This window comes from Falco cherrug, chromosome 13, assembly GCF_023634085.1.
Source record: "Falco cherrug isolate bFalChe1 chromosome 13, bFalChe1.pri, whole genome shotgun sequence".
Lineage (NCBI taxonomy): Eukaryota > Metazoa > Chordata > Aves > Falconiformes > Falconidae > Falco > Falco cherrug.
This window is the reverse complement of record NC_073709.1, coordinates 18,241,359-18,265,546: the sequence shown is the minus strand read 5'-3', so window position 1 is coordinate 18,265,546 and position 24,188 is coordinate 18,241,359. Positions and strand designations below refer to the sequence as shown.

At 46.1% G+C, this 24,188-nt stretch overlaps 1 protein-coding gene across 1 annotated transcript in view; it reads right to left on the bottom strand.

Annotated features, from left to right (window-relative positions):
• The window catches only part of PLB1 (phospholipase B1), an 89,614-nt gene extending 76,592 nt beyond the window's left edge, over nt 1–13,022 (bottom strand). The window contains exons 1-4 of the mRNA XM_027801205.2: nt 12,899–13,022; nt 2,756–2,793; nt 1,546–1,609; nt 1,025–1,083 (exon numbers count right to left, since the gene is read on the bottom strand). Of these exons, the coding sequence (XP_027657006.2) occupies nt 1,025–1,083; nt 1,546–1,609; nt 2,756–2,793; nt 12,899–13,022 (285 nt within the window). The remainder of the gene's footprint in view (nt 1–1,024; nt 1,084–1,545; nt 1,610–2,755; nt 2,794–12,898) is intronic.
• Between the last annotated feature and the right edge of the window lie 11,166 nt (nt 13,023–24,188).

Genomic DNA, 24,188 nt, shown 5'->3' with positions numbered 1-24,188 from the left:
AGTCTGAGGAGGAAACAGAGATGTCTGCTCCAGGAAAGCAGACATCCCTTAGCAGAAGATAATTTATATGTTTTCCTGTGGCACCATCCACAAACAACAGAGACATCAGCACAAAAAAGATTTGCTCTAAAGGGCTATGCATCCCCTATATGGGCGTGTCACCTTTCGCATTTAGGAGATTATTTTCTTCCAAAGGAGGAGGTACTTACAAGGAGGTCAGGAGTGCCGATTTTCTAATGCAAAGCTTTCATCCCAAGGAAAAGTGTGATGCCTTGAAGAACACCACCTCAACTTGAAAGTTGTTTTGTGCTAAGGGATAATCTCCCCCATTTCTTCGCAGTCGTAGCCCCTGCAATGGCTACCAATTTTTGCCCAGTTTCTACACAACCTCAAAGCTTGACAATTGTGGTTAAATGCTTTTGATTTGGCCTCAAATCTATTTCAGATATTCACTTCCAACCGTTAAGATCAGTTAAGATCATCCAAATCTGACTGTACTGGAACAGGAAGGAGAACTTTACTCAACGATTTATTAAACAAAAGTATACCTTTGTGATTTTTCTAGAGCTTCTGCCTTCTACATAGGAAACCAGTCTCTGCGGAAAACACTTTAACAGGATGGAAAATCTACTGCATTTCTCAATAATTTGTTCTAATAGTAATTACCAAAATTGTACTTTTTTCCAGCTTGAAATTTCCCAGCTGCTTCTTCCAGTTATTTGATCGGTTATGCTCATTGTTAGGAAAATCCAAGCACTCTAATCAAATATCATGGTTCTCTGCAAGAGCACTGTGATCACATTTCCTCCTGCGTGAAGTCAGCTGGGTATTTTTACAGTCAGGGTACACTGGAACACTGAAAAGCAGGTATTTCCAGCCATTTTTCACCAGAAGCCTTTGATGCTTGCGGAAAGATTCAAGTCCTGAATGCCCCAGCTGAGACCCCAAACTACATCATCACCTCACTTCATCATCACAATGGAGGAAACGGGTCACATTCAGCACACTTCCCGCTTGTACTTACTCTTTGCAAACTTCCTATTGCAGTGACTGTTTTAATGTCAGCTGGCCTCAGAGCATGAACTGCAGAAGTGAAAGACTTTAGGTTAAGAAAGAGCAGTAACCTTGAAAGAAAATTACATTCACCAGTATACTAAAACATAACTGCATTGGTTAAAATATAAGAAGAATATACAGATTGTTTTGACTGGCAGTTTTAAATCAGAGAGGATGAGAAACTACTCAGGTGTTCAGTAAATACTCTGGGTGTCTAGATGCACTGAAATGCTCAACCGTCAAGCAAGAAGAGATCACAAAACACTGCTGTGAATCATTTAAGTAATAGCAGCATCTTCAATTAGCAGTTGAAGAAACTGAGGCAGAGAAGTAATTATGAATAGAACAAAAGCCCTAAGGAGTTTGTAAAGCCCATTTCAGTCACATCCCACACATATGCATAGCTTCAAACAGCTGATTTCTCCCCCAGCCTGTTTTCAGATAATTTTGAGAGGGAAAGCCTCTACAAGGATAATATCAAACACAAACCTGAAGATGAAGGGGTCTCAGGTAACATCGCCTGCTCACAGGAAAACTGAAAGCTTCTTAGAACCTTTGACAGAAACAAATAAATATGGTTGATTGCTTAGATCTAACAAGGAAATCTGTGGAAGGAGGGGTCCTATGGGCACACAGTACCAAACTCTTACTCATGTAACAGTAATTTTAAAGAACAATTACACCTTTGCTAGAAATACATGGGAACACAGATCTGGACAGTTGCATTTTCAAATGCACTCTTCCAAAACTTGACGCTTTTTGCTCAGTTTTCTTTACTGACTGCCGCAGAGCTGGGCCTAAGCAAACAATGAAGTGTGCTGAAGGCAACCTGTTACATCCATTGCTGTAAACAGTGAGTGCTCATTCTGGAAGACCTAGTGAATGCATCTTCACATGCCAAGGGAGCACACACACAATGGACACAAAAAGCTACATCTCCAATATGCAACAGAAAAAGGAGAATGAACCAATCATGGGTCCTTGGCAAGTGGCAAAATTCCCAGGTGATCAAAGAAAGTACTAAAAGAGGGGCAGGGAACAATAATCCAGTTATCGAGTTGCATTTGGGGCAAGGATGTGAGTGATGTTACTCACTCAACATAACAGACAGCTCAGTTCCACCAGAAATATTATTTAATGCCCTCTTACACCCTAACTGTAGGTACGGCCCAACTCCAGTACTTTCTTAAAGAGAGATGAAAGACATGGCTAGGGCTTCTCTCATCACTGTGGCCACATTTGGCTAGCTGACCACCACTATTATGTAAAGGTGAAATCTCTATCGCAACAAGGGCCACCACAATCCCCACACACTCCCTAGTCCCCCGTTGAAGGGCTTTAGTGATGCACATGCTTTGCACCATTTTAGCACAAGGAAGAGTTTAATCTTGTGTTTCTAAAAGAGCAACAGAGCATCTAGGAACAAGTGTTAACCACAGTCGATCTATGTACAGGATATGCAACCTAATAACAAATGTTGCTCAGAGAAACCTTTATTTCCTGATTAGGTACTGTAATTTTGCAGCTGCAATATCACCTTATCATTTGCTTTGCATTTATTCTTTGCAGAATCAAACAGATTACAACACCAAGCTGTATTTTTCCCTTCTTCTACCTGCCTTGGAGGAAGCGACAGCCAAAGAGGTGATGATAGGAATTGAAAAGATGAAAAAAAGATAAAGCTGCACTCATACTTTACCTTTTGTTTCCCTTGTTCTTCCAGATGATCTGCATTACCTTAAAAACATTAAATGAATGAATCGTGCTATTTGTTTACCTTAGAGAAACACTTCAGAAAACTTAAGATACCTAAACCCACAGAACCCTTAGAGGAGCAGCCTTTCTCCTCTGCCCTGCTTTCCAAAGGTGAGGTTCATCCAACAACCAATGTATTTTCTTAATTTTTGCTATACTAGAATAAGCTTTTAGTTATTATAAGCAGGTGAGATCTGTCAAAATTAGTGGAATACAATGAATTCATACACACAGGTGATGGGCTGCATGTGGATCTCCTCAACCAACCTCATCCTTCACAGGCCTTTTCTACCTGTTTTCCTCTTCAGCACATTTCATATATTGCTGTAGTCTTATTCTATCCGAATTTAAAGTGATTTGAACATCTATAAGGTGGAACTCCTTAGAAAGGAGTTATTCACATTAATCTATGTCTTCCACAATCAGAGTGCAACATTGAGTTTGTTGTGAGTTTGCCACAGTGATACAGAAACAGCTGCAATTTCTTCTCTTAGTAGAGAGTATTGACAGATGAAATAGCCTGTGGAGCCAGGAGTCACACCTGTAGCTATTTCAGTAAACATTATTCTTTTTCTTTGAGTATACACTTGGATTTATACACATAGATTTTAGCATATCCTAAAATCTCCACGAATTCTGGGTCTCTGTCCTCAGCTGAACTTCAAAAGGTGCTGACAGCTGTCCCTGTTTGCCATACTGAAGCCATCAGCATCCAGCAAGTCTCATAATTAGTCTTGCTGTGCTTAGAATAATTGTCCTTTAACATCCACAACCCACTTTTGGAATATTTAGTCCTGCTGAATACTTCTGTTTGTACACCTTTCATTCCGTATCAAAGAGTAAATGCAGAGCCAGTTCAGCCTCAGAGGTAAGATACAGCTGGGTGCAGGGCAGCCAGCAGTGCTCACACTGCAAGGTGACGTACTCAGCATGAGCAGGGGCCTCCGGGTGGCCCCTGTGGACACGGGTGCCAGCGCGCATAGAGGTCAGCACGGTGGCAGAAAGCCACTACTGCTCCCCATGACCACTTCAGCCTATCTCATGAGCCACACTACATGACCACGTTCAATAACTGTCAGCAGCTTCCATACATTTGGGGTGTGGAGGTGCGTGTGTTCCTATTTGGGTTTCAGCCACGAGCTATTGATAAATTTATATTGTTTTTCCTGTACTTGGCAAAAAGTTGAGACAGATGCTACCTGGCTGTTGTGCAACATTTTGTTTAAAAATTGTGCTTGTTCAATCCACGTTTTTAGATGATGTTTTATGCAGGACAGCAACCAGAACCTCAACTCTGTTGTTTGAGATACTGGAGGCATGTGCGATGAGGGACTCATCTGCATCATGCAAATCTGTTGCAGAAACTCAGTATCTTTGAGAATGTTGACACTAATTTCTACTATATTTGAAAATAGATCCACAACTTACATTGAGGGAGAAAGAGGGTCCAGTTCCAGTTTCCAGGACTAGGGGAGTCAGGGGGTTGGGTATGATCTCTCAATATTTCAAAGATTTAAGAGTGGTTGTGTCGTGCCAGACTGAATGTCTGCCTAACCTGGGACTCTGCCTCTGACAATATCCAAATGCAGATGCTTAGGGAAAGAATAAGGAAAATACAGTTATACTTCATGTTCTGTCCTCTCAACTATGTGTGCTATTGGTCTCCCTGAGGAAGCCATTACTTAATGTTGTAGAACTCCCCGAGACCTTTCTTCCAGTATTTGTCTCTTCGTTTTTCTAACTCCCTCACACTTTTGGCTTCCTCCAAAGTCCTGGGGCAAAAGTGCTTCATCATTTAATTAGGTGTTGAAAAAAAGTACTTTCTCATTTGTTAATAACTTGATCTGTTTCCTTCTTGGTTTTGTAAAGAGTAGTTATTCCCCTGTTTCCACAAAATTTACCATTTTGCAAACGCCTGTATGTCATTATCATATACTTACTCATCCTTCTTCCAGGCTGAAGAGTCAGTCTATTTGATATCGTGTGGACATTGTTTCATAAGACCTAGGTTTTCCCACATCTCTTTTGAGATGAAAAGTCTAGACAACTGTCAAGATGCAGGTGAACTATGAACCTATACACAGCAGCAGAAATGTGTTTTCTATGCTGTTCTCTCCCTGACCCCTGAAATTGTTTGTCTCTCTGATTGTTGCTAACACTGAGCTGATGTCTTCAGACATCTGTTCTGTGATCAAGCAGTATCTAATTTAAAGTTCATCATAATATACACATACCTAGAGTAAGTTTTCACTATATATATTTCTAATAAGTTTTCATTCTGAGCATCCTGAACAGTTTTGTATCAGCAAGCTAGTGTGCTCCCTTATCCAGATCACTTCTGAATACATGGAGGGCCCACGTCCCAGTGCAGATCAATAGAAGCCTCTGCAGGTTCACTATCCCCTCTGCTCACAGTTTGAAGATTTGCCATCTGATTCTTCAGTCCCCAGCTCTGAAAAGGAGCCCACAAAGGTGTCCTCACCCTTATACCATGACAGTTAACTTCCTTAAGAGCTCTTGCTCAAGATTTGTGGATATCCAGATACATCCCAGCTGAATAATTAATCCATGGGTGTGTGCCCATTGTCACAGATTTTCTTCATAAATTCCACAGGGAAGCTCCCCTGTTATATCATATTTACCCAGAGTCAGTTCACTATGTTCTTTACACTTGTACCACCAATTTGCCTCATGCAGAAGACATCCTTATTGCTTTTGTACAATTATCACTGCAGTTCACCAGATCATTCTAAAATGGAGCACGTTACAAAAACTGGTTTCACATTTGCCATCTTCCAATCCCAAGACCAATATTGATTCAGGAAATAGTTTGCACCACAGTTAATGCAATGGACATGTTCGTACTTCTGCTTGGCTCAATCCCTTGTGTGAATGTCAGTAAAAGAATTGCCAGGTTTAGATATTTGTTATCAATTTGTTCAGGGGTTTGACCATTCCCCAGCTTTTCCCCTGTGCTGAAAGTCTCTGAGTGCAAGGCCTTTTTTAAGCTTTTGTGCAAAAGACCGCAAAGAAGAGAGAAATTAATTTGGTTTCCCTGTTGGGCTTCAGCTTTTATACATCAGTCAGCCCTACAGACTCCCTGTTTCGGATGTATTTGAAAAAGGATTTATTAGCTTTTATTCCTTCAACGATCATTCATTGTTTCCCCTCAGATTCATTTTTGGCTTGGCTGATTAAATTTTAACCTCTTTAGTTTTCTTAGTTTGCTTTGGATTTATGCTTTCCGTAGGATGATTTTTTTTAATTCCTGCTGCTCCCAATATTATAGTTAGTCCCTTACTCTACCATTTAATAATTCTAATTTGTATTTTTAATTTTCTTAACATCACAAAAAAGGGTAAAATATTTTTCTGAAAAATTTCCCAAAATTTGGGAGAAAGATTCTACTCCTTCCTCCCCTGCTCTTAGTTAACCTGTTTCAGCTAATAATTCTTACAAGCTGCTATCAACATTTTTCCCTGAATCAAATTTTCACAGGAACTGCAGTCACCATGCACCCTTTCCCCTAGAGTTAAAAAGCTCAGACATGATCATTTCTTCTGTTTATTTTAGAAACCAAAACCCCCTGACAGTTATATTTCAGAGCACTTCACCATCCTCTGAAGACACTTATCCTCACAGTCTACTGCTAAGGTAAAGCAGTATTACTATTATAGGCAGAGAGCTGAAGCACAGAGCTAGTAAGGCTAAAACATCCACAGCATTTTTAGTCCTAGAGCACCTACAAAAGTAGCATCTGGCCCCAAGTGTGAACTTCACAGATCCAGTATAGGGAACAAAGTGTCCTCCCTACCCTGAAACTTGTAGAAATGTGAACAACGATGCCCCGAGTGCCAGGATGCTGCTTCACTCATTCACATAACCCTCCATCACAGAAAAGATGATGATCATAGATATGAATTCACAGAAAACCTTCATCCCTTGCTTGAATTTCTGTACCAGTTTGGGACAGATCTCACTGTTAGTCTAATCATTTGTCAATGTTTTTCCCATTAGAAAGCCTTAGTGCCTACCCAAGGTGCAGACCATCCCCACAACAGTGCAAACCAATGTATGTAATCTTTATCAAAAATGATCAAACATAACCAAAATTACATGCAAGATCACAGTTGTACTCACAGATTTTCTTCATCCTGCTTCTAAGACTCCTGCTATACACCCACCTTGCAACAACTAAAAATACAGGTTCCTAAATACTGTATAATGTAAATTATCAAAGGGCCTTTCAAAACTTACCTTCTGAGGGGAGCAAGCAAAGGAACAACAAGCCTAACAATAGCTTCATGATAAGCACCTCTATGAACTGATAATTTTGGAGTGCTGTCAGTTCGACGTTAGGGCTGTGAAGACAGAAATTCTCTTCTTTTTCCTCCTTTATATTTTAACAAGTTGATAACTCAGCAGCCATAAAATTTATTGGCCTCTTTACCTTTGGAAAGCAAAGCGACAGTGGTATCTTATTTCAAAGACACGTGCAATCCCAGCTTATAAATTGCCCCATCCAAGGTCAAAGGAGTACAGAAGTGGCACAATTTCTCTCACTTGTTCAGAGACAACTAGCCACTTTTCAGGAGGATTCTTGGCAAATAGGAGGACCTAGATCACGTGAGTCAGCTTCCAGGAGGGTCAAGGCTCTTCCAGGCAATACATAACATATTAATTTGGCATTAGCCTGTCCCTACCAGACAGGGAAAGAGCCTCTGTTCCTGAGGCAACAAGGGCAACTGAGCCCTATGTAACAGCCCACATCCACCCAAAGACAAAGGTTGTGCTCTTCCTCTTGTCTCCTTCCCTGTCTCCGCTCCTTCCTTGCCTTCAACCACCCTCACGCTGTGCCCGTCTCTCTTCCACTAGCTCCGGAACTGCCAGCTATTTCCCCAAGCTGATTTGACTCACTGAATCTCCAAAAACCCTAAGTCTGACTGGCTGCCAGATGGGTGTGAAGAACATCAGACAGCACAGAAGAGCATAGGAAGGTCACGATCAGAGCATGGAGAGACAGCCTCCACCCAGAGCAGCAGGGATCCATGGTGTAGGGTGGCACAGCTCTGCCTTGGGCTGTTGAATAGGAGACAATGTAAGGGATGTGTCACCCGAGACGTAACATTCCTTGATGGTGAGGGAAGAAGCAGAAAGGCACTGAGGGAAGTAACACAAACTTTTGAGTACCACCAGTCCTGTCAGCAGACATGTTAAAGGCCACCTCTCCAGCTTCAGCCCACGGGATGTAGGCAGCTCTCTTGGCAAAATTTCCTTCGCTGCGGTATGCCTCACTGGTATTTGGTAAGACAGAGCACTGGTAGACAAGCAGGATCAGTAGCTCTGCCCAGGTCTCCAAAACCCTTACTATATAACACTATCACAGTAGCCCAGTCACTTCTGTAGATTCAAATAGCACGCAGAAATGCCAGTTAGACTGTGATATGACACTCCACAGTGTCATATCATATATGAGACTCTGCTACGCCTCAATTACAGCATCAGGAACAAACCTCTGAAGAGCAGGCTACCATCCTCACACAATGTACCAGAGTATCCTCTGATCTATGGCTAGCCCATCAACACCCAGATAGAGCTTCTGCATGAATAATGGGAGACCCCTTCAGTAAATAGCTTTAAATGCTTAATTAAGCTACTGACACACCCATCTCAGGCAGTTGAAACCATCCTTCAAAGGGCTGTTTAGTTTGGCTTTTTGTTGTTTCATGACTGAAATTTGACATTCTTTGAAGGAACGTGTCAGAGATAGATCTTAGACCCGCTTCACTTTTCAAAAAACAGGAACATAATATTAATTCTGAACGTGAACAGCTATTGTTCAGAGTGACATGCAAGGGGGAACCTCCATAAAGAGGAGAAGGCATTCCTCCAGCCCCTGAGTCTGCAACTTCATCCCAGCACAAACGTATCACAGACCTCACCAGCACAAGAAGCCGTTCACCTCAGACAGAGCAGCATGGTAAAATCTGAGAGATAAGCTCATTCCACTTGGAGTTCTCACAACCTGAAACACTGTTTGACACCCAGACTCTTTTGCCTAGTAAGGTAATGAAAAATTAGCAGTTTACTCACTGTCAGGGCAAACACGCCCGCCAACAGCTCCCCTGCCTGGGCTGAGCTGAAATGGAGCTCCCAGACACATGGGCGGGATGAGGGAGGACCCAGCTGAGGCTGGTCAGGGCCATTATCACCTGTCAATCAAGGTGGCATTGCACAGCTTTGAAGTGGATGGGAGTTAACTTTGGTGGGTTTTGTCATTACATGCAAGGGTTTATGGCTGCTTCACTCAACAGAAAGCTCTCATTATCAACAAGTCAGAAACAGACTTCTTAATGAGCTGGAAGTGTTTCAAATACCAGGAAGTCTCTTCCTCATTGTACACCAAGCAAAACACAGAAAGGAAGATAGCATTAATTCATACATTTGCCATAAACCACAGCTCCATGAGTAAGTTTAGCCTTTAGGCACTGTGACATGCTCCAGAAGAGAAACAGCATTAACTGCAAGGCTTGTAAATCTTCTGTAAACACTCCTTCCCACCACCCAAGCATCAAAACAGCTTCTAGATTGAATAGCAAATAGGAAGTAGCAGCAAAGATCGAGGAATTCTGAAAGAGAAAATTTTTTCCTAGATATAGAAGGTGTCAGAGACAAATGAAAGCTTTTGCATTACTGCAAGAGCAAAGCTAGATGCAGCTTCAAAAGGCATGTTTAGGAATACCCTAGGGAACTGCAGCCATGTAGCTAATTACCTAATGATCAGCACAAAACATCTTGTGTCTTCCCTAAAGTGCCTGCTGCTGCTGCTCAGGTGGGACAAGGAGTTAGCTGGACCTTGTAGCTAACCTTGTCTGAACTGTGTGAGTCATCTTGTCACCTGCCCCAGATGGAGAAGGCTCATAACAGGCACAGAAGACCTTTGTGTGGGAGTTAGTGGTGAAAAGCAAAGTTCTGTGCCTTGGAACATTCTCAAGTAAAGGACCTGTTTCACATGTCTAGGTCCAACAGTGTGAAACACCGCAAACCCAAAAGTCAGGTCCCAGTTACAGCTTTAAAGTAAGCCACACCCAAACAGATACCCAAACATATGCACTAAAACAGTAGCCAAATTTCTTGGTCCATTGCCATATTTTTAGATGGCTTATAATAACCTAGAGCTTTACCTCTCAGACCTGGTATGCAAGTTATAGCTGGGAATGCCAAGGGATTGTTCTGCCTTGTCTTTAAGTTCTTCCTTATCTGCCCACTTCAACAGAGCTCTTCGCTGAATTCCTTTTCCTTATACCAAATACTGAAAACCAGAAACTCTGACAACCTTTCTAGGTCTTTACATATAGGACCAGCTTTTTCAAATAGAAATAATGAATCTATGGCTGTGCACTGACAGAAAAAAACCAAGCAAACAACAAAACAGACACAAAAACCATAGCACTCAACCATTCATAATTAAACCCAAGATGTTTGTCACCATAAGCACAGCCTTCTACTGAGTAAGTTAGGGAAGTAGCTTGCTCAGCTGCTAACAAGCAGGGAGGCAATATATCAGAGGATAATGTAATTGCATCCACAAAACTATCATATTACACTGGCATATCAGAGGACTTGTGGAAAAAGCAGACTGATTCTTCATTTCATTTGAAGATAGAGCCTGTCTGTGACTTGTCAGTGCTTCAGCTCATCTACTGCCTAGACAAGGCCTTAGATCTTTAATTGTATATTTAGAAAGCATATTGTTGAATTGTTCCATCTATGAGACCCCCATCTGTGATGAGTTGAACATGCCAGTACTGTGAAACTTAGTAATAAATCATACACAACAGTGAGACTTTTCACATTCCCGTGTGGTGGTGTGCCATCGCCTCCTGCTGCTGCGCTTCACGTTGCTGGTAAATTTAGTGCACACTCTGGACCTAAACAGCAGATCTTCCTCCACAGGAGAGTTCAGGGATGCAGCGGAGGGTGAGGAGGTGGAAGTGAGGCCAAGGGCAGCCAGGGACATGAATCACAGAGCAGCAATTCTACAGCAGCAGGCAGGATAGCTGCACAGCTTAAAGAAGGCTGCTACCGCCTGCTGGAGAGAATGCAAATACTCACAGGGAAAGAAGAAACCCGAGGTTGATATAGACGTTTTGGGCAGGAGTTGAAAAGCACCGCTCTGCGTGTGGGCAGGTTACTGAAAGTAATTTTTCCTAAGTTCAGCACATGACTGGAGCACAGGACTCTTCACTTGGATATTTGGGATTGACAGAGCTGCTATAGCGACCTGAGCTGAGGTGATAAATAGCAAGCAAGGTCGCCACTGAAGTTATACCCGTGTTTTGGATGAGCTACGCAGCAGCCTCCTGCAAACACCCAACAGTAGCTGGAGACAGCAATATTACAAAGAAACCTCAGTTCCAACATTATTAAGTGAGTGAAACCCCATATTTCTTACTTATGCCTGCAGGAGGGCGCAATCTCCCACACAGATTGTTTGATTGCTTGGCAAGGGCACAAGCCCTTTAGCCACTGACCTGAGGCTGGTATCAAAGTAAAGCACAAAGTCCATCTCCACAAGCAGTGCCTGGTGTTGCTGGGGGGCTGGTGGTACCCCAGCCTGGCTTTGCACCTTATACAGCTGGCACATGTCCCTCATGCTCCATCACCTGTCACAAAAACATTGTGTACCCTTGCAGCAAAAGCTGTAACTGCTCCTCACTGCCTTTTCTAGCAGCTTCCAAGCCTTTGATACAGGTGAGCTGCAAATCAAGCCATAGGTTGAAATCTCCCCTGCTCCAGAGAGGCAGGAGCCCTGAGGCTGTCAGAAGTAAAGAGGGGTCCTCCTGCTAGTTGTTGCCCTTCTGTAGGCCAGCTGAAGCCTGATAATGGCTGCAAGCCAGTGGAGGTCTCTGAACACCTGGAAAACAGCAAAGGTCAGATTTAAAGATTCTCTGCTACAGATTCTTTACTGACTTTTCTGTAGCGTGAGAATTTTTTTGACTCTGTTAAGCATCTTTTTGACTGTTAAGCAGCAAGAAGCTGGGGACCAGATACTTCCCATGGCCTCATCTTCAGCTGGCCCCTCACTTATCAGATCAGGAGATAATGCTCACTTCTGAAGAGCTCTGTTTACAGCTGCAGTCTTGGGAAAGTCCTCCAGTGCTACCACAGCCTTGAGAGAGCAGCACAGGCAGGAAGGCAGATAGCAAAGGGAAGCAGTCTGTCTGCTTCTGATAGACAGTGATGGCAGTTTAGAGTGTGGACCTACATGCTCTCTTCCTGTGAGTCTCTGGGTGAGTCCACTGATGCCCACATCCACTGTACCTAATTCTCAATTATGTGCATGGAAATCAGGCACCTAAATAAATACCTCTGTGAATTGAAGGCGAAGTCTCAAAGAGCTATGGTTCTCTGTAAAATGGAAACATTAGTATTCCCTTTCTCCCATTCTTTTCTAATAAGTCACGAAATTCCCAAAGCAGTGCCAGCTTTTTGCTGTTTGTATTCATGCCACAAAGGGGCATTACAGCCAGCGCTGTAATTGCAGCAGCCGTGTGGGAAGCTCCTGACTCGCCTGTCCTCTCTGAAGCTCTTCCCACATGAAGGGAAGACTCCATGGGGTCAGCCTGTCTAGGTGCCATGGTGCCCCACACTTGCTAGTCCATCTACCCACACCGCAAAACCCCTCTGTTTACTTGACTCCCCCACAGAAGTTTGTTTCTCAGCCTGCTTCTGCATGTCTGAAAACATATCTCTTTGACCTCAATGAGCCAGCCCCAGCTGTGCTATATTCCTTTTGCATTATTAATACTTGTGCTGTCCTTGAAAAAGAGAAGACTACCAAGTGTTAGCATAGTGATTGAGATGGGAAGAGGGGGTAAGGTTGCTTTCCCTCATAAGGGATGAGGCTGTTTGACTCTTCTGGCTGCAGTTGCACCAAACATAGATCCTTACACCCCAAGGTCCTTGACGTTGATCAGGTTTTGTCCATATCCAGCAGAAGCACCTAAAGCTGGGAGCTTATAGCTCAGTACGCTCCCTTTACATACCTTACACACCACAAATTGTGGCAAACACGTCCTCCTACCATAGTGCTCACCATCAATGCTCTGAGCTGCTCTCTCCTGTTTTGTGGCTAAAAGAGCCAAACCCGGGCTGTCCAGGTGCTCTTCTTGCTCGCCAGTTCTTTCATCTGATGAGTGGAACCGCATTGCAGCAAGCCTGAGGGTAATAGATGCAGTACTTAGAGAAGTGGGTTAAAAGGCCTTTGGACATAGGCACACTTATTTTACTAAGGGACCATGCAAGGGCAAGCAGCTAAAGCCTTCACCAACTATGAAGAGGTGCTTACAGAAGCTAAATTTCCTTTTGTGAGGCAAAAAAATCACAGGGAAAGAACAAGCAAACACCATCAAGCCAATCAAACCCAAAGTCACACACACCTCAATGCTCCAGAAAGTGGAGCAGCTAACTGGGCATAAAATAAATAGGAGGGGTGGGCATACAGAAACTATAGAAGCCAGACTGGACTAGAAATATTTACAGGGCAGCCCAGAAAGGTGCCTGGAGCACATGGCCTGTTGGCTTGAATGACAGTTTGCGTTTGGAGGGTCACGTTCGCTTTTGCCAACCGTAACTCTCACAGTTGCCACCAGAGGACACCAAATTCCTACATTTTCATTCCTGAACGCACCGTGTATCCGGACCCTTCGGCAGGGACTGCAGAAAAATGTAATGGCAGTGGAGCTGTAGCTCCAGTCCTTCGGAGGGGAAGCCCAGGCCAGGGGATTCTTAATGAGACCTGTAGCTGTCCAGGTGTACCATCACACAACAGTAGCTCTGTGTCCTCCCTTACAGTCAGAAGCCGATTTCAAGCTTGCATGTTTTCAGCAACTTCACGTTTTGAAGACCAGTAGTAACTCAGAAAATATCAGTGATTCAAACCAACGCTAGATGATCAGAGACCAAAAGCCAGTGCCAGCTGAACAGATGCTCTTATCCCATATTTCCATTGAATGAGCCTTCCAAAATTCACAGCTTTGCCAGGCTTTATCCTGACATTTCAGCTGAATATTGCAAGAATGCCATCAAGTGCTAGAGGCCTTTGTTTTTAAGATGGGAAGGCTGGGCTCTGGAACCGGCTAGGGGTGCAGGCATGGGCTTGTGCATAGGATTTTCTGAACAATTAATCTGCACGTTATTATTTCAAGTGATCTCAATAAATTGCAAAAGCTGCTCAGAATCAACTGGATAAAATTCAATAAAAACACAGCAAAGTACTGTGCTTGGGAAGGAGAAATTAAGTGCACAAATGAACGACTTGGAATAATTGGTTAAGCAGCAGTACTACACAAAAGGATCTGGAGGAATTAGAGTGGATCATATAATGAGTCAACGGTATGCTGCTGTTGCAACAAAAACAAACATTTCTTTTGGGATATGTTAATGGAGAGTTATGTCACAGAAGGTCATTATTATGCTTTATCCCAAAAGAGTGATCACTCATGCTAAATGTTGTGCCAAATTTGGGGCACCAGTGCCTTCAGAAAGATGAAGTTTAGAGCAGACCAGCCAGCCCAACAGGAAGCCTAAGAAACCCTGAGGAAAGCTGGATGGGCTGGGGAAGCTTTTTCCAGGAGAAAAGAGGAGTGAAGACCGACACCCTGAACTCAGGGGGCTGCCCCAGCCAGCGGCAATTATCGTGCATCTGTTTTCCCTGGCAGCTCGGAAGAAAGATATGCAGAGGGGTCCCACATCAGTGTGGAACATAGCCAGACACCAAACCCAGGGCTAGTTTGGGTTTCATCTCAACAGGCATCTCTGGTTTTCTTAGGTAAGATGGAAGGCATGCAGGTGGGGGATGGGAGGGGTCTAGAGTTTTGATGTGACTGTCAGTAACAACCTGGAAACCTGCTTTCAGGTGAGGAATAGTCCTTTTAACACAACCAAGTGGCACACCCAGGGGTGCATACACAGACCACACCTACTGGAGCCAGCTTCCACAGGGTTGTTTGTACAGCAAGCAAAGGAAAAAATAAAGATTGGAGATGGAGCTTCCTTTCTGCCCATTCCTCCTTCCAGTCAACCTGACCTTATGAATAGTATGGCAATGCTATATTACTTATATTCTATAGTAATATTACTATATTACTTATATACTTACATTATTATATTCACATATTACTGCTTTCTGCAGCTCCTGGAGACCTTCAGGGTCCCTCACGGCTACTGTTAGATTCCCACCCCTTAGACCTGGTTTCCACCAAACACCTAAACAAATTCGGGCACGTTCCCATGCAGTGAAGGCCTTAAGCACATGCTTAAATCTAAGCATGAGCTTCAAATGATGTGTGTGTTCAATGACTTCTGCAAACAAGGCCTTAACCTTAAAAAACCATAGATAGAACGCTTTTCACTCTAGCTAGGTTCAAACACTTTCCTCAAACTCCAAGTCGAGTCTACCACCTCTCTGACACTGAAATAGATGCCTTGCATAAGAAGACTCTCTTGCTTCCTTTGCTGTAACTCATGAGCTCTTCCCTGCTCCAGGGCACGTACCTCTAGGGACAGATCAGATCTATTCCTGTTTGTTACTATGCAGAGCTAGATCACAGCAGCAGTGATAAAAGCCCTTGCACATCCTAGCTTGCTTTCTGATACTTCCCTTTTCTCTGGAATTCGCACTCCTCACCCGCCCTTGCTCCCTTCCCCCTTCCCCGTTTGCTCATACTTCTGGAAAGATGACTGAAGGCTAACTAATGAGTAAGATGCTGCTGCACGTCATCGCCTGTCTGCTGCAAGAAGGGGTGAACAAGTTCGTTTGTCCACAGGTTAAAGTGAGGTTGCCATCCAAACAAGGAGCATGTAATTGGGAGACCAAGCAGTGGGAAACCTGCCCTCTCTTCTCTCTCGTCTGCAGTGTTTAATTTCTCTTGTTTTCTTCATTGCGTACACCACTTTATGCCTGCACAGCAGCTTTCAAGCAAGGATCTCAAAGGGCTTCACAGACCTTAATTAAACCTCATAAATCCCTAATTGATAGATGAAAATTCTGAGTCACAAAAAGGTGAAGTGATGTGCTCATGGTGAAACAGTGAGTCAGTTGCAGAGCTTGGAGCAGGGTTGTGGTGATCCCAGTCTGGTACTCGGCATCTTCCCCACTTGCATACTTTACGGAAGACATAGGTCTGCTTGGAGTTCAACAGCTGCCTGACACAGCTCCCATGGCTGTTCAATCACCACCCAGGAACCAGCATCGATGGCGTTTGGTACTGGGGTACCCAGAACTGGCTAAGAGCAGAGGCCAGGTTGCAGGAGTGCCATTTACATTGGGAAGAGCCCCAACCACCCTGCTCCCCACTGGCTGCCACCCCAAAGCTCGCCTGGGGCCCAGGGCCCAGGTAATGGCCGCTTCCAAATCCCCAGGTGGCAGCCATGAGACAAGGCCAGTCCCTTCGCCTTCCCAAAATGGCAGCCTGGCATGGGAGGGTCTTCATGCCCTGATCAATGCCTGCGGGACCAATGCCGGGGCAAGGTTCAGGCTGGCGTGGGGCCCACCACGGACCCGTGGAGGCATAGTGTGGCCTGTGCCCAGGAGGTCTGGCCCCCACACCTGAGCAAGCTCCTGGCTGCCGGGTGACCCCGGAGAGGTCCACATTCTCCCCCATTTCCCTCCCCAGGCCGCATTCTCATGCCTGTTGCATGTAGGCTTGGCAGGGCAGGGACCCTCCCAGCTGGGAAGGGACCATCAGGGACCCTCCCGGCTGGACAGGGACCATCAGGGACCCTTCTGGCTGGGCAGGAACCCTCCCAGCCGCAGTTTGCTCAGTGTGGCCCTGCCAGGCCTGGCCAGGCTGGTGGAACAGCCCTGCCCTGGCTGCCCTTCCCACCCGGCCCTGCTGCCCGGCCCGCCTTGGTGCCAGGGAGCCGGTCGCTGTCGGTGGACATCATCACAGTCTGCTTTCCAATTATAGCATTTCAGGGCTGTGACCCTGTTTAATTGTCTGAGTTTTTTAAACACTAAACGGCCTTGGCTGACGCTGGAGTTAATGATCCCCTGCAGAAGCAACTTTGGCTGGCCGACTCCCAACCGGGCCCTTGCCACGCCTGCCAGAAAGGGTCAATTAAAAAAAGACGGGAGAGGATAAAAACGCAGAAATGCGACTTAAAAGATGATGCTGCATCTGAGGAAATGACACATAAGTCCCTCCTGTCTGTGACAGATACACGATCCTGCTGCTGAGTCGGGGTTTCCCGAAGGCACCAATGGCGCTTCCGCGCCCCGGACACCCATGCCAGCATCAGGCAGCACAAGTTGCCCACTCCAGAGCACCCCTTCCCACCGACCCAGTCACTGCCTGGACGAGGGTCCGATGATGGCCGAAGACCCATAGCAGGAGGAGCAGTTCAATTCACCTGTGGTGTCAAACCTCTGCTTCTTTCCTTCAGGTTCCCCCCTCCCCATTAATATCAACACTGAAAAAAATGCAACACAACCCACCTCAAAAATGCAAACAGAATGAAAAACCCCACAAGAGTAAATAGCCAGGGCTTTTATGTTAATGCAAAAGTTGCTGACAGCATCAAAACAAAGGAAAAATCTCTGGGTCAAATTTGCAACTGATGTAAATAAGCCTATTGAGTTTCAGCGAAGAGCGCTGACTTTCATACGGCACGTATATATGCCCATACGCTCCCCCTGCCTCCTTTGCTAAAGCATCCCAGCTCAGTGGCACGACAGACACTGGAAGGGGAGCAGATGACAGTAGTATAATTTGTACACACGCACCACTTAAAGCTCGACATTTCTATTTCCAAAAAAAAAACCCAACAAAAAACAACCAGGCGAGCGCACAGCTGCAAGGCAGCCTGGGTAATTGTGCAATGCTGGGAACTCTTAGGTAGTTAATAATTAACTCAACCTTCGGTCTAGTTCCTAACAACACCCCTAGGCGTGTCGCTCTTACAGAATAAGGGCACACGCCCTGCTGTGTCTCCTTGCTTAACAGGAACACAAAGTACAGTAGTAGGAGGTGTTTCCTTGAACTCTGAACAATTGGACATTTAAGGATTAATTACTGTTAAGGAGCTTTGGACTGGCAAACACACTAACTCAGCTCTTGGCTGCGTCTCCCAGCCAAGTTCTCTCAGTCATCCTAATTAGACATTCTGATACCATCTTTAATTATATGATCTCACATTTTTTTTTGTTTGTTTTGTTCCTTTTTTGTTTCTTCTTACACTGAACCCCTGTCTCGTGCGGCATGCCGAGCAGGCAGAGTACGGAGGGGTGAACGGGCAGTGAGAAAGGTGCCGGCTGGGAGCTGCTCCCCCCGACTCACTTGGTGCACCAGCAAGACCATGCACCGCTGGGACCCAAAGTGGTTGGGACCCAAGCTCCCTACACTGCTGAAAACACCCCGGGTCTTTCACAAGAGGGAGGAAAACGTTGAGCCTGCCACAGCTCCCTCGCTGCTGTGGGCAAGACGGGACGTATACTGTATTTGTCAGTATTGACTGCAGCCCGGCTGGAATAATCCTGCACCGAGTGGTATCCCACGCCAGCTGCAGCGAGTGCGTGTGTGTGCACATGTATATACACACGCGCTCTCCTGTACACACCTTGATCTTGTTGAAACAACAGGAGGAGCATAGTGCGTGTTATTAATGTTTTTCACCTTTGTAAACACTGCACTGCTGGGGCGACGTCCCGCGTCCCGACTTGCAGCACCCAGTGGTGCTACGGGCCGGCCTGGCACACTCCCATCCCCCTTGCCCCAGCACCTGCCAAAAGCTGCTGAAGCTGCTTCACATTCAAGCTGGTCCTGTTGGTCTGCAACATCCTCCCTTGGAAGGGACCTGGCTATATCCAAGACCCACTAACTCGATGTTGCCTTTGCTTCTGTGCACTGCTGTGTGCTGCCCACCCTCCCAGAGCCCCTCCTTCGCCCAGATGCAAAGAGGGAAGTTTTGGGTGGTGTGCTTTCAACTGAAAGGCTGCTCCGCTGAGCTGGAAACTCGGTATACCCTGAGGTCAGCTGAGGTTCACTAAGCTGAGGAACTCCTTAAATGGTATAGTCTGAAAAGCCATCTCCCTTCGCCTTTGCGAGCAGTGCGGGGATGGACGGGCGACTTCTCACCGGGACCCTTTTCTAAATGCTGAACCCCCAACCTTGCACGAATGCTGGGGGGAAGGAGGCAGCTGCAGCCTCTCTGCTTTCCCCAGTGCCAGCCTTCTCCCTGGAAATGGCTCCAAGATCCACCCTTGCCTCTACCTGCCAGCACAACTGGTTGGCCTCGGCAGGGAGGGTGCACAGCACCCATGCTTGCCCGGCGCTCCTGGGGCTGATGAGCCTGGCATGTGTCCCAGTAGGGTCTCTGCCCTGCCCGTCCTCCTCTAGGATCTGGGCTAGCCTGCAGGCATAAGCACCACTGAGCACTTCACCACCTCTTCCAAAATCGGGGTGAGGGGGGGAAGAAAGGAGGACCTGACTGTCCCAGGCAGGCAGCAGTACCCCACACAGGGAGGAGCCCTCTCCTCCCAGTTCCTTGGCGTTCCTCGATGATTCAGAATCAACATAATGGGGCCGAGATGGCGCCATTGATCCTGCTGGGCAGGCAGAGCTGCTGTATGATAGGGATTAGTAATGGCTTTCTTCCCCATGGCACCTGGTCACAGGATGCAGCCCTTTGTACAGCCCCATGGTGGAAACAGCCTTCCTCCCTCCGCATCACCAGAAACATGCCTGTGCAGCAGCTGCTGGTCCTGGGGAATCAAGCAATGGCAGCAGCTGCACAGGGAAATTAAGGGTCAGAGCCAAGTGAGAAAAGAAAAACAAAACAGGGACCAGACAGTTACCACAGGGGGAAGATAGACCTATCCTGCCGAGGCAGCCAACCATACTCTTAAAAGCAATTGCCCAGGAGGGTACTTCCCCAAGCCCCCTAGGGCAGGCAGGTCCATGTAGTCAGGGACCTTCCACAGTCAAGATGCATCTTGGAGGACCTCAAGTTGCCAAGACCTTCACTGTATAGCTCCTCCTTTGTGCCACCACAGCACAACTTTACTCCTTGCAGCTGCCTGGGGAAGGGCTGGCTGGGTGTGACAGCAGCTCCAGCAAACCCCCCACCTCCACCATGACAAAGGGCAGGGAGGAGGAAGAGCATCACTCCAGAATGAGCACCCATCCCAGCCGCAGGTACTGCCAGAAGAGCATGAACAAGGTCAAGGGAAGCACCTGAAGCTGATGTTTTAAGGCATCACTCTCCTTTCCTATTCCCTCCCTTTCACCGCAGACACAGGCAGATCTTCATTTCCTCAGCTGCCAGAAGTGCAGAAGGTAATTAGATACCAGTATGGCCTCAGAACGTTGCTCAGAGTAGAGATTTAATCACAGTCCTTGTGGCTCATAAACACAGTGTTCAGTTGGAGGCTACAAAAGGCAGCTAACATCTCCCATTACCCCTGTGACCTGTAGCAGCCAGGGAGGAGCAGAGGGTTGCAGCCCTTTAAGTCAGCATCAGCCTAGAACAAAGGCTACAGCCACCAACCTCTGCTGTGTGGGGTTCTGGTGCCACTCACTGCTGGTGCTGACGCCCTACCCTAAGCTTCGGCTTTGAGGGATCGGAGCAGAGCTGTGCCTGGCTAGACCATAGGGCGATCTTAGATGTGGAGGGATCACCTTTCCCTCTGAATTACTGAAGACATTCATGGGCCTCTGGCATGTAAGTTTTCTTTTAAGCCCACAGGCCGGCGTCTGCTGTTCTACCCTCATGAACATGAGCTAAACAGTTTCAAAACTAAGTTAAGTGCATTTCAGAACAGTAATATGATGTAAACAACTGAAACAGGAATTAAGTGAATTAGAGCATCCAGTGCTTGAATAACTCGAGCTACCCGAAGGAAAAGAACTGACCTATTTCTTCCTTTTGCCCCAAAACAGCATCATCTCCTGCTGTGGCTGCTCGCACCAGTAATCACCAGCACAAGTGATGACGAGAGTCATCACTGGGAGCCACTGATGAATTTGGCTGAGTCTGGGACCCCCATTAGGGTTGCAGAAAGGGGATGGGGGGCCTGTGGGAGTGTCTGTGCTCAGCTGATGGATTGTGCTTGACCCATAAGCTCACCTAGGATCACTGGCTGTAGATCCATATGTAGCTTTCTAGGGAACTTGAAAAACAACCTCTGCCTGAGAGAGGAAAAATGGTAGGAAAGCCTGTGAAACACATGTAGGCAACAGTTCCTGGTGCTGCCTGTGAACTTGCAGGTCGTACAGTCATGTGTGGGAAGCAGGCTCTAGATTACAGCCATGTAAGGCCTGTCTCCCTCTCTTCCCCCATGCTAGTCTGTGGAATGGAGCATGCAAAATAGAGAAATCTGAGACTCACATTGCAGCAGGCTGAACAGTTTACATTCCTGTCTGCCATGATATCCTCCTCCCAGCTTAGTCCTTATCTGTTTGACCTTGCATAGCCAGCATCAAAAAAGCTGATATTTAGTACAAAGGCATTCTGGAGTTCAAATGAGATAGCACTGCAAGGGGGAAAGACATATGCTTGTGATATACTCCTGGACTGTATGGAATCAAAAGCAGAAACACAGAATGGCTGAGGTTGGTAGGCACCGCTGGAGAGTGTCTAGTCCACCCCTTTGCTCAAGCAGGGTCAGTTAGAGCAGATTTCTCAGAGGCATGTCCAGTCAGGTTTTGAATGTCTCCAAGGATGGAGACTCCACAAACCACCCTGCTCAACCTATTGCCAGTGTTTGACCACCTTCACAGTGAAAAAGTTGTTGTCATGTCCTCTGTTGCAAGTTGTGAGCATTGCCTTTCCTCCTGTCCCTTGGTACTACCAGGAAGAGTCTGACCGCATCTTCCGTCCTCCCTATCCCCATCAGGTATTTACAGTTGGGTAAGATCCTTTCTGAGCCTTCTTTTCTCAAAGCCAAATAATCCCAACTCTCTCAGCCTCTCCTCCCAGCCTTGCCCTGTCTTGATCAAGAAAAGTCTTCCTGAGGTGTCTTGGATCTCACTACGCTGGAACACGCATGAAAAACCTTCTTTTAAACCTCAGCCTTATGAGAGAGTCCAGCAACTTCCAGGCAGGTTGATAATCCATCTGCATTGCTCCTTGTGCTGACACTGGCCAAACACCGCTATGTGGGGGCTTCACTTGTGCCACATGAGACAGAGCAGAGAACACTGGACTCTTGCAACTGAATTCAAGACCTTGTTATGACAACACAAAACTTCAGGGGGATCAGGTCATAGACATCAGTAGGAGTACGACCATAAGGTGGTGTGTCTTTTTTAAAAAAATGCATCATTTGTTCCAGTTCGGGGTATCTGATGCAATAACCATGTCACAGCTTTCCTTTGTCACATCCTTCCCACATGACAGTGGAAACATCACTTCAAACGAGCATTCTGGATGCTCTCCTTTCCCCCACACTCCCACTCCAGCTGTGCTTGCCATTAAGCTTTCTTCAGGTTTAGCACATGCTTATTCTTTCCACTGGCTGCAGAATTTCTATAGTTCCTGTAGCTGCTCCTGCAGATTCTAGACCAAATTAAAAAAGTAAAAATAATTAAAAATAAAATCACCAAAAGCCTTCATCTGACAATTTTCCATCTCTGGCGTTGTACATTCAGGTCACTCCTCTGGGTTTTTTCTTGCCACAAAAGCTCTGCGCCAGGTAGGGTCTCCTCTCCACTGAATACATAACACGACCAGGCTACTCACACACGCTGCCTAGAGAGATAAGCCAGTTCTTGATACTTCACTGAGAAATGTGACTGTGAGGAAAGTCCAGCGATGAGTGTCACATCATGGGAAGGGGACAGGCAAAGGAGAAGGGAAGCCTCTCTTAATTCTTGTACACACTAAAGACATCATGGGGATGTATACCAGTCCTGATGGAAGAGGCTTTGGTGCCAATGCCTCTCACATCCTTTCTTTGAAAAAGGAATGGATGATCTCTCCTCCAGCATGACTCTGCCCGCCCCATGGTAACATACAGATCCCTCACTTGCAAGACAAGATCTAGGCATTGCAGGGTGGAGAGAAGGTGAGCCTGTTTCAGAAGGAGGGGAAATTCCCTATGTGAAGTGGAGATCTAAACCAAGATGAGGATGTCAGGAAAAACACGATTTCCATGTCAATGTGGTAGAATTTGGCCTCCCACAGCTAGAAGACCGGTGGAAAAGTTTGCTCTGCTGTGTAATTTCATCCTTCAAAACCAAATTACAGTAACTGCTGTGGACATTCCAGTGTCTGTGAGCTAATGATGATAAAAGGCAGTCGCAGCCAGCCAGTGCTGGGAGGAAATCAGGTGGGAGGCCTTGCCTCGCAACCAGCATTTGCAGACAAGCAACGCTAAGCCTTTTCGAAGGGCGCTGTCAGCAGACAGGAGCTTAGGGAGCACTTCGGGCTGGCAGGAGGCAAGCAAGAACGTATCCTCCTCTTAGCATTTTTTTTTGGGAGGGGGTGGAGGGGGTTATGCTGCCAAAGGAGCCGGTTTGACAAAATTGAGGCTGGGTGCCTCTGTGCACCGGTGTAATGGGAAAGCCCTTTGCAAGGCAGGAAATCCTGGAGGCACTCCCCTTAGAGAAAGCTTGTGTACCATCGGAGATCAAATGGGGACTCCCCATGCCCGAGGCCCTGTGGAGATAGATATTAAAAGATGATGCTCTCAGGTCCATCAGCATATTTGCTTATAATTGCCATGCCCCCCAGAATAACTACTTCTTTCTTTAGCCCCGCTAGGATGAGCACATGTAGAAAAAGCCTCTCAAAGGCTCCTCCTCTGTGTCATACTTGACCCCGTGGGGCACCCCAAGGCTGGTTCCAGATCTATAGCCCAAACCATCCTATGTTGACTTAGTGTCAACTTTCCTACGATATGGATTCCTGACTGCTGAGCTCACTTCACACAGGCATGTGCATGCATTCCCTATTCTGGTGACTGATACCTTCAGCATTGCCCATGACTTCACAAATCTTTTCATACAGCAGCCACAGAGCTTACTTTGACATCTCTCACCTCCTTCCCCATGGCACTATGAGAGCACACGGGTTGAAAAAATAAAAAAAAGGGGGGAGGGTAGGATTAAAAAAAGAAAAAAAAGAACAGGGGTCAGGGGCCAGCAGGAAGCCAAAGCAGACATTACTCCTAAGGAAACCCATGAGTAAGGAGCAGCTTGGACTGGCACCAACTTGGCTAGCCGTGACTCACCTAACATCTCCCCACCACCGTTTCTTTTTTAATCTGGATATGACATCCTCCTTTCCTAAAGTAGGGTATCTGTGTTCCTTCCACACCAGGGACTGCAGCTTTTCTGAGATGAACAATGGAATCCCATCTTAACCTCTTTCTT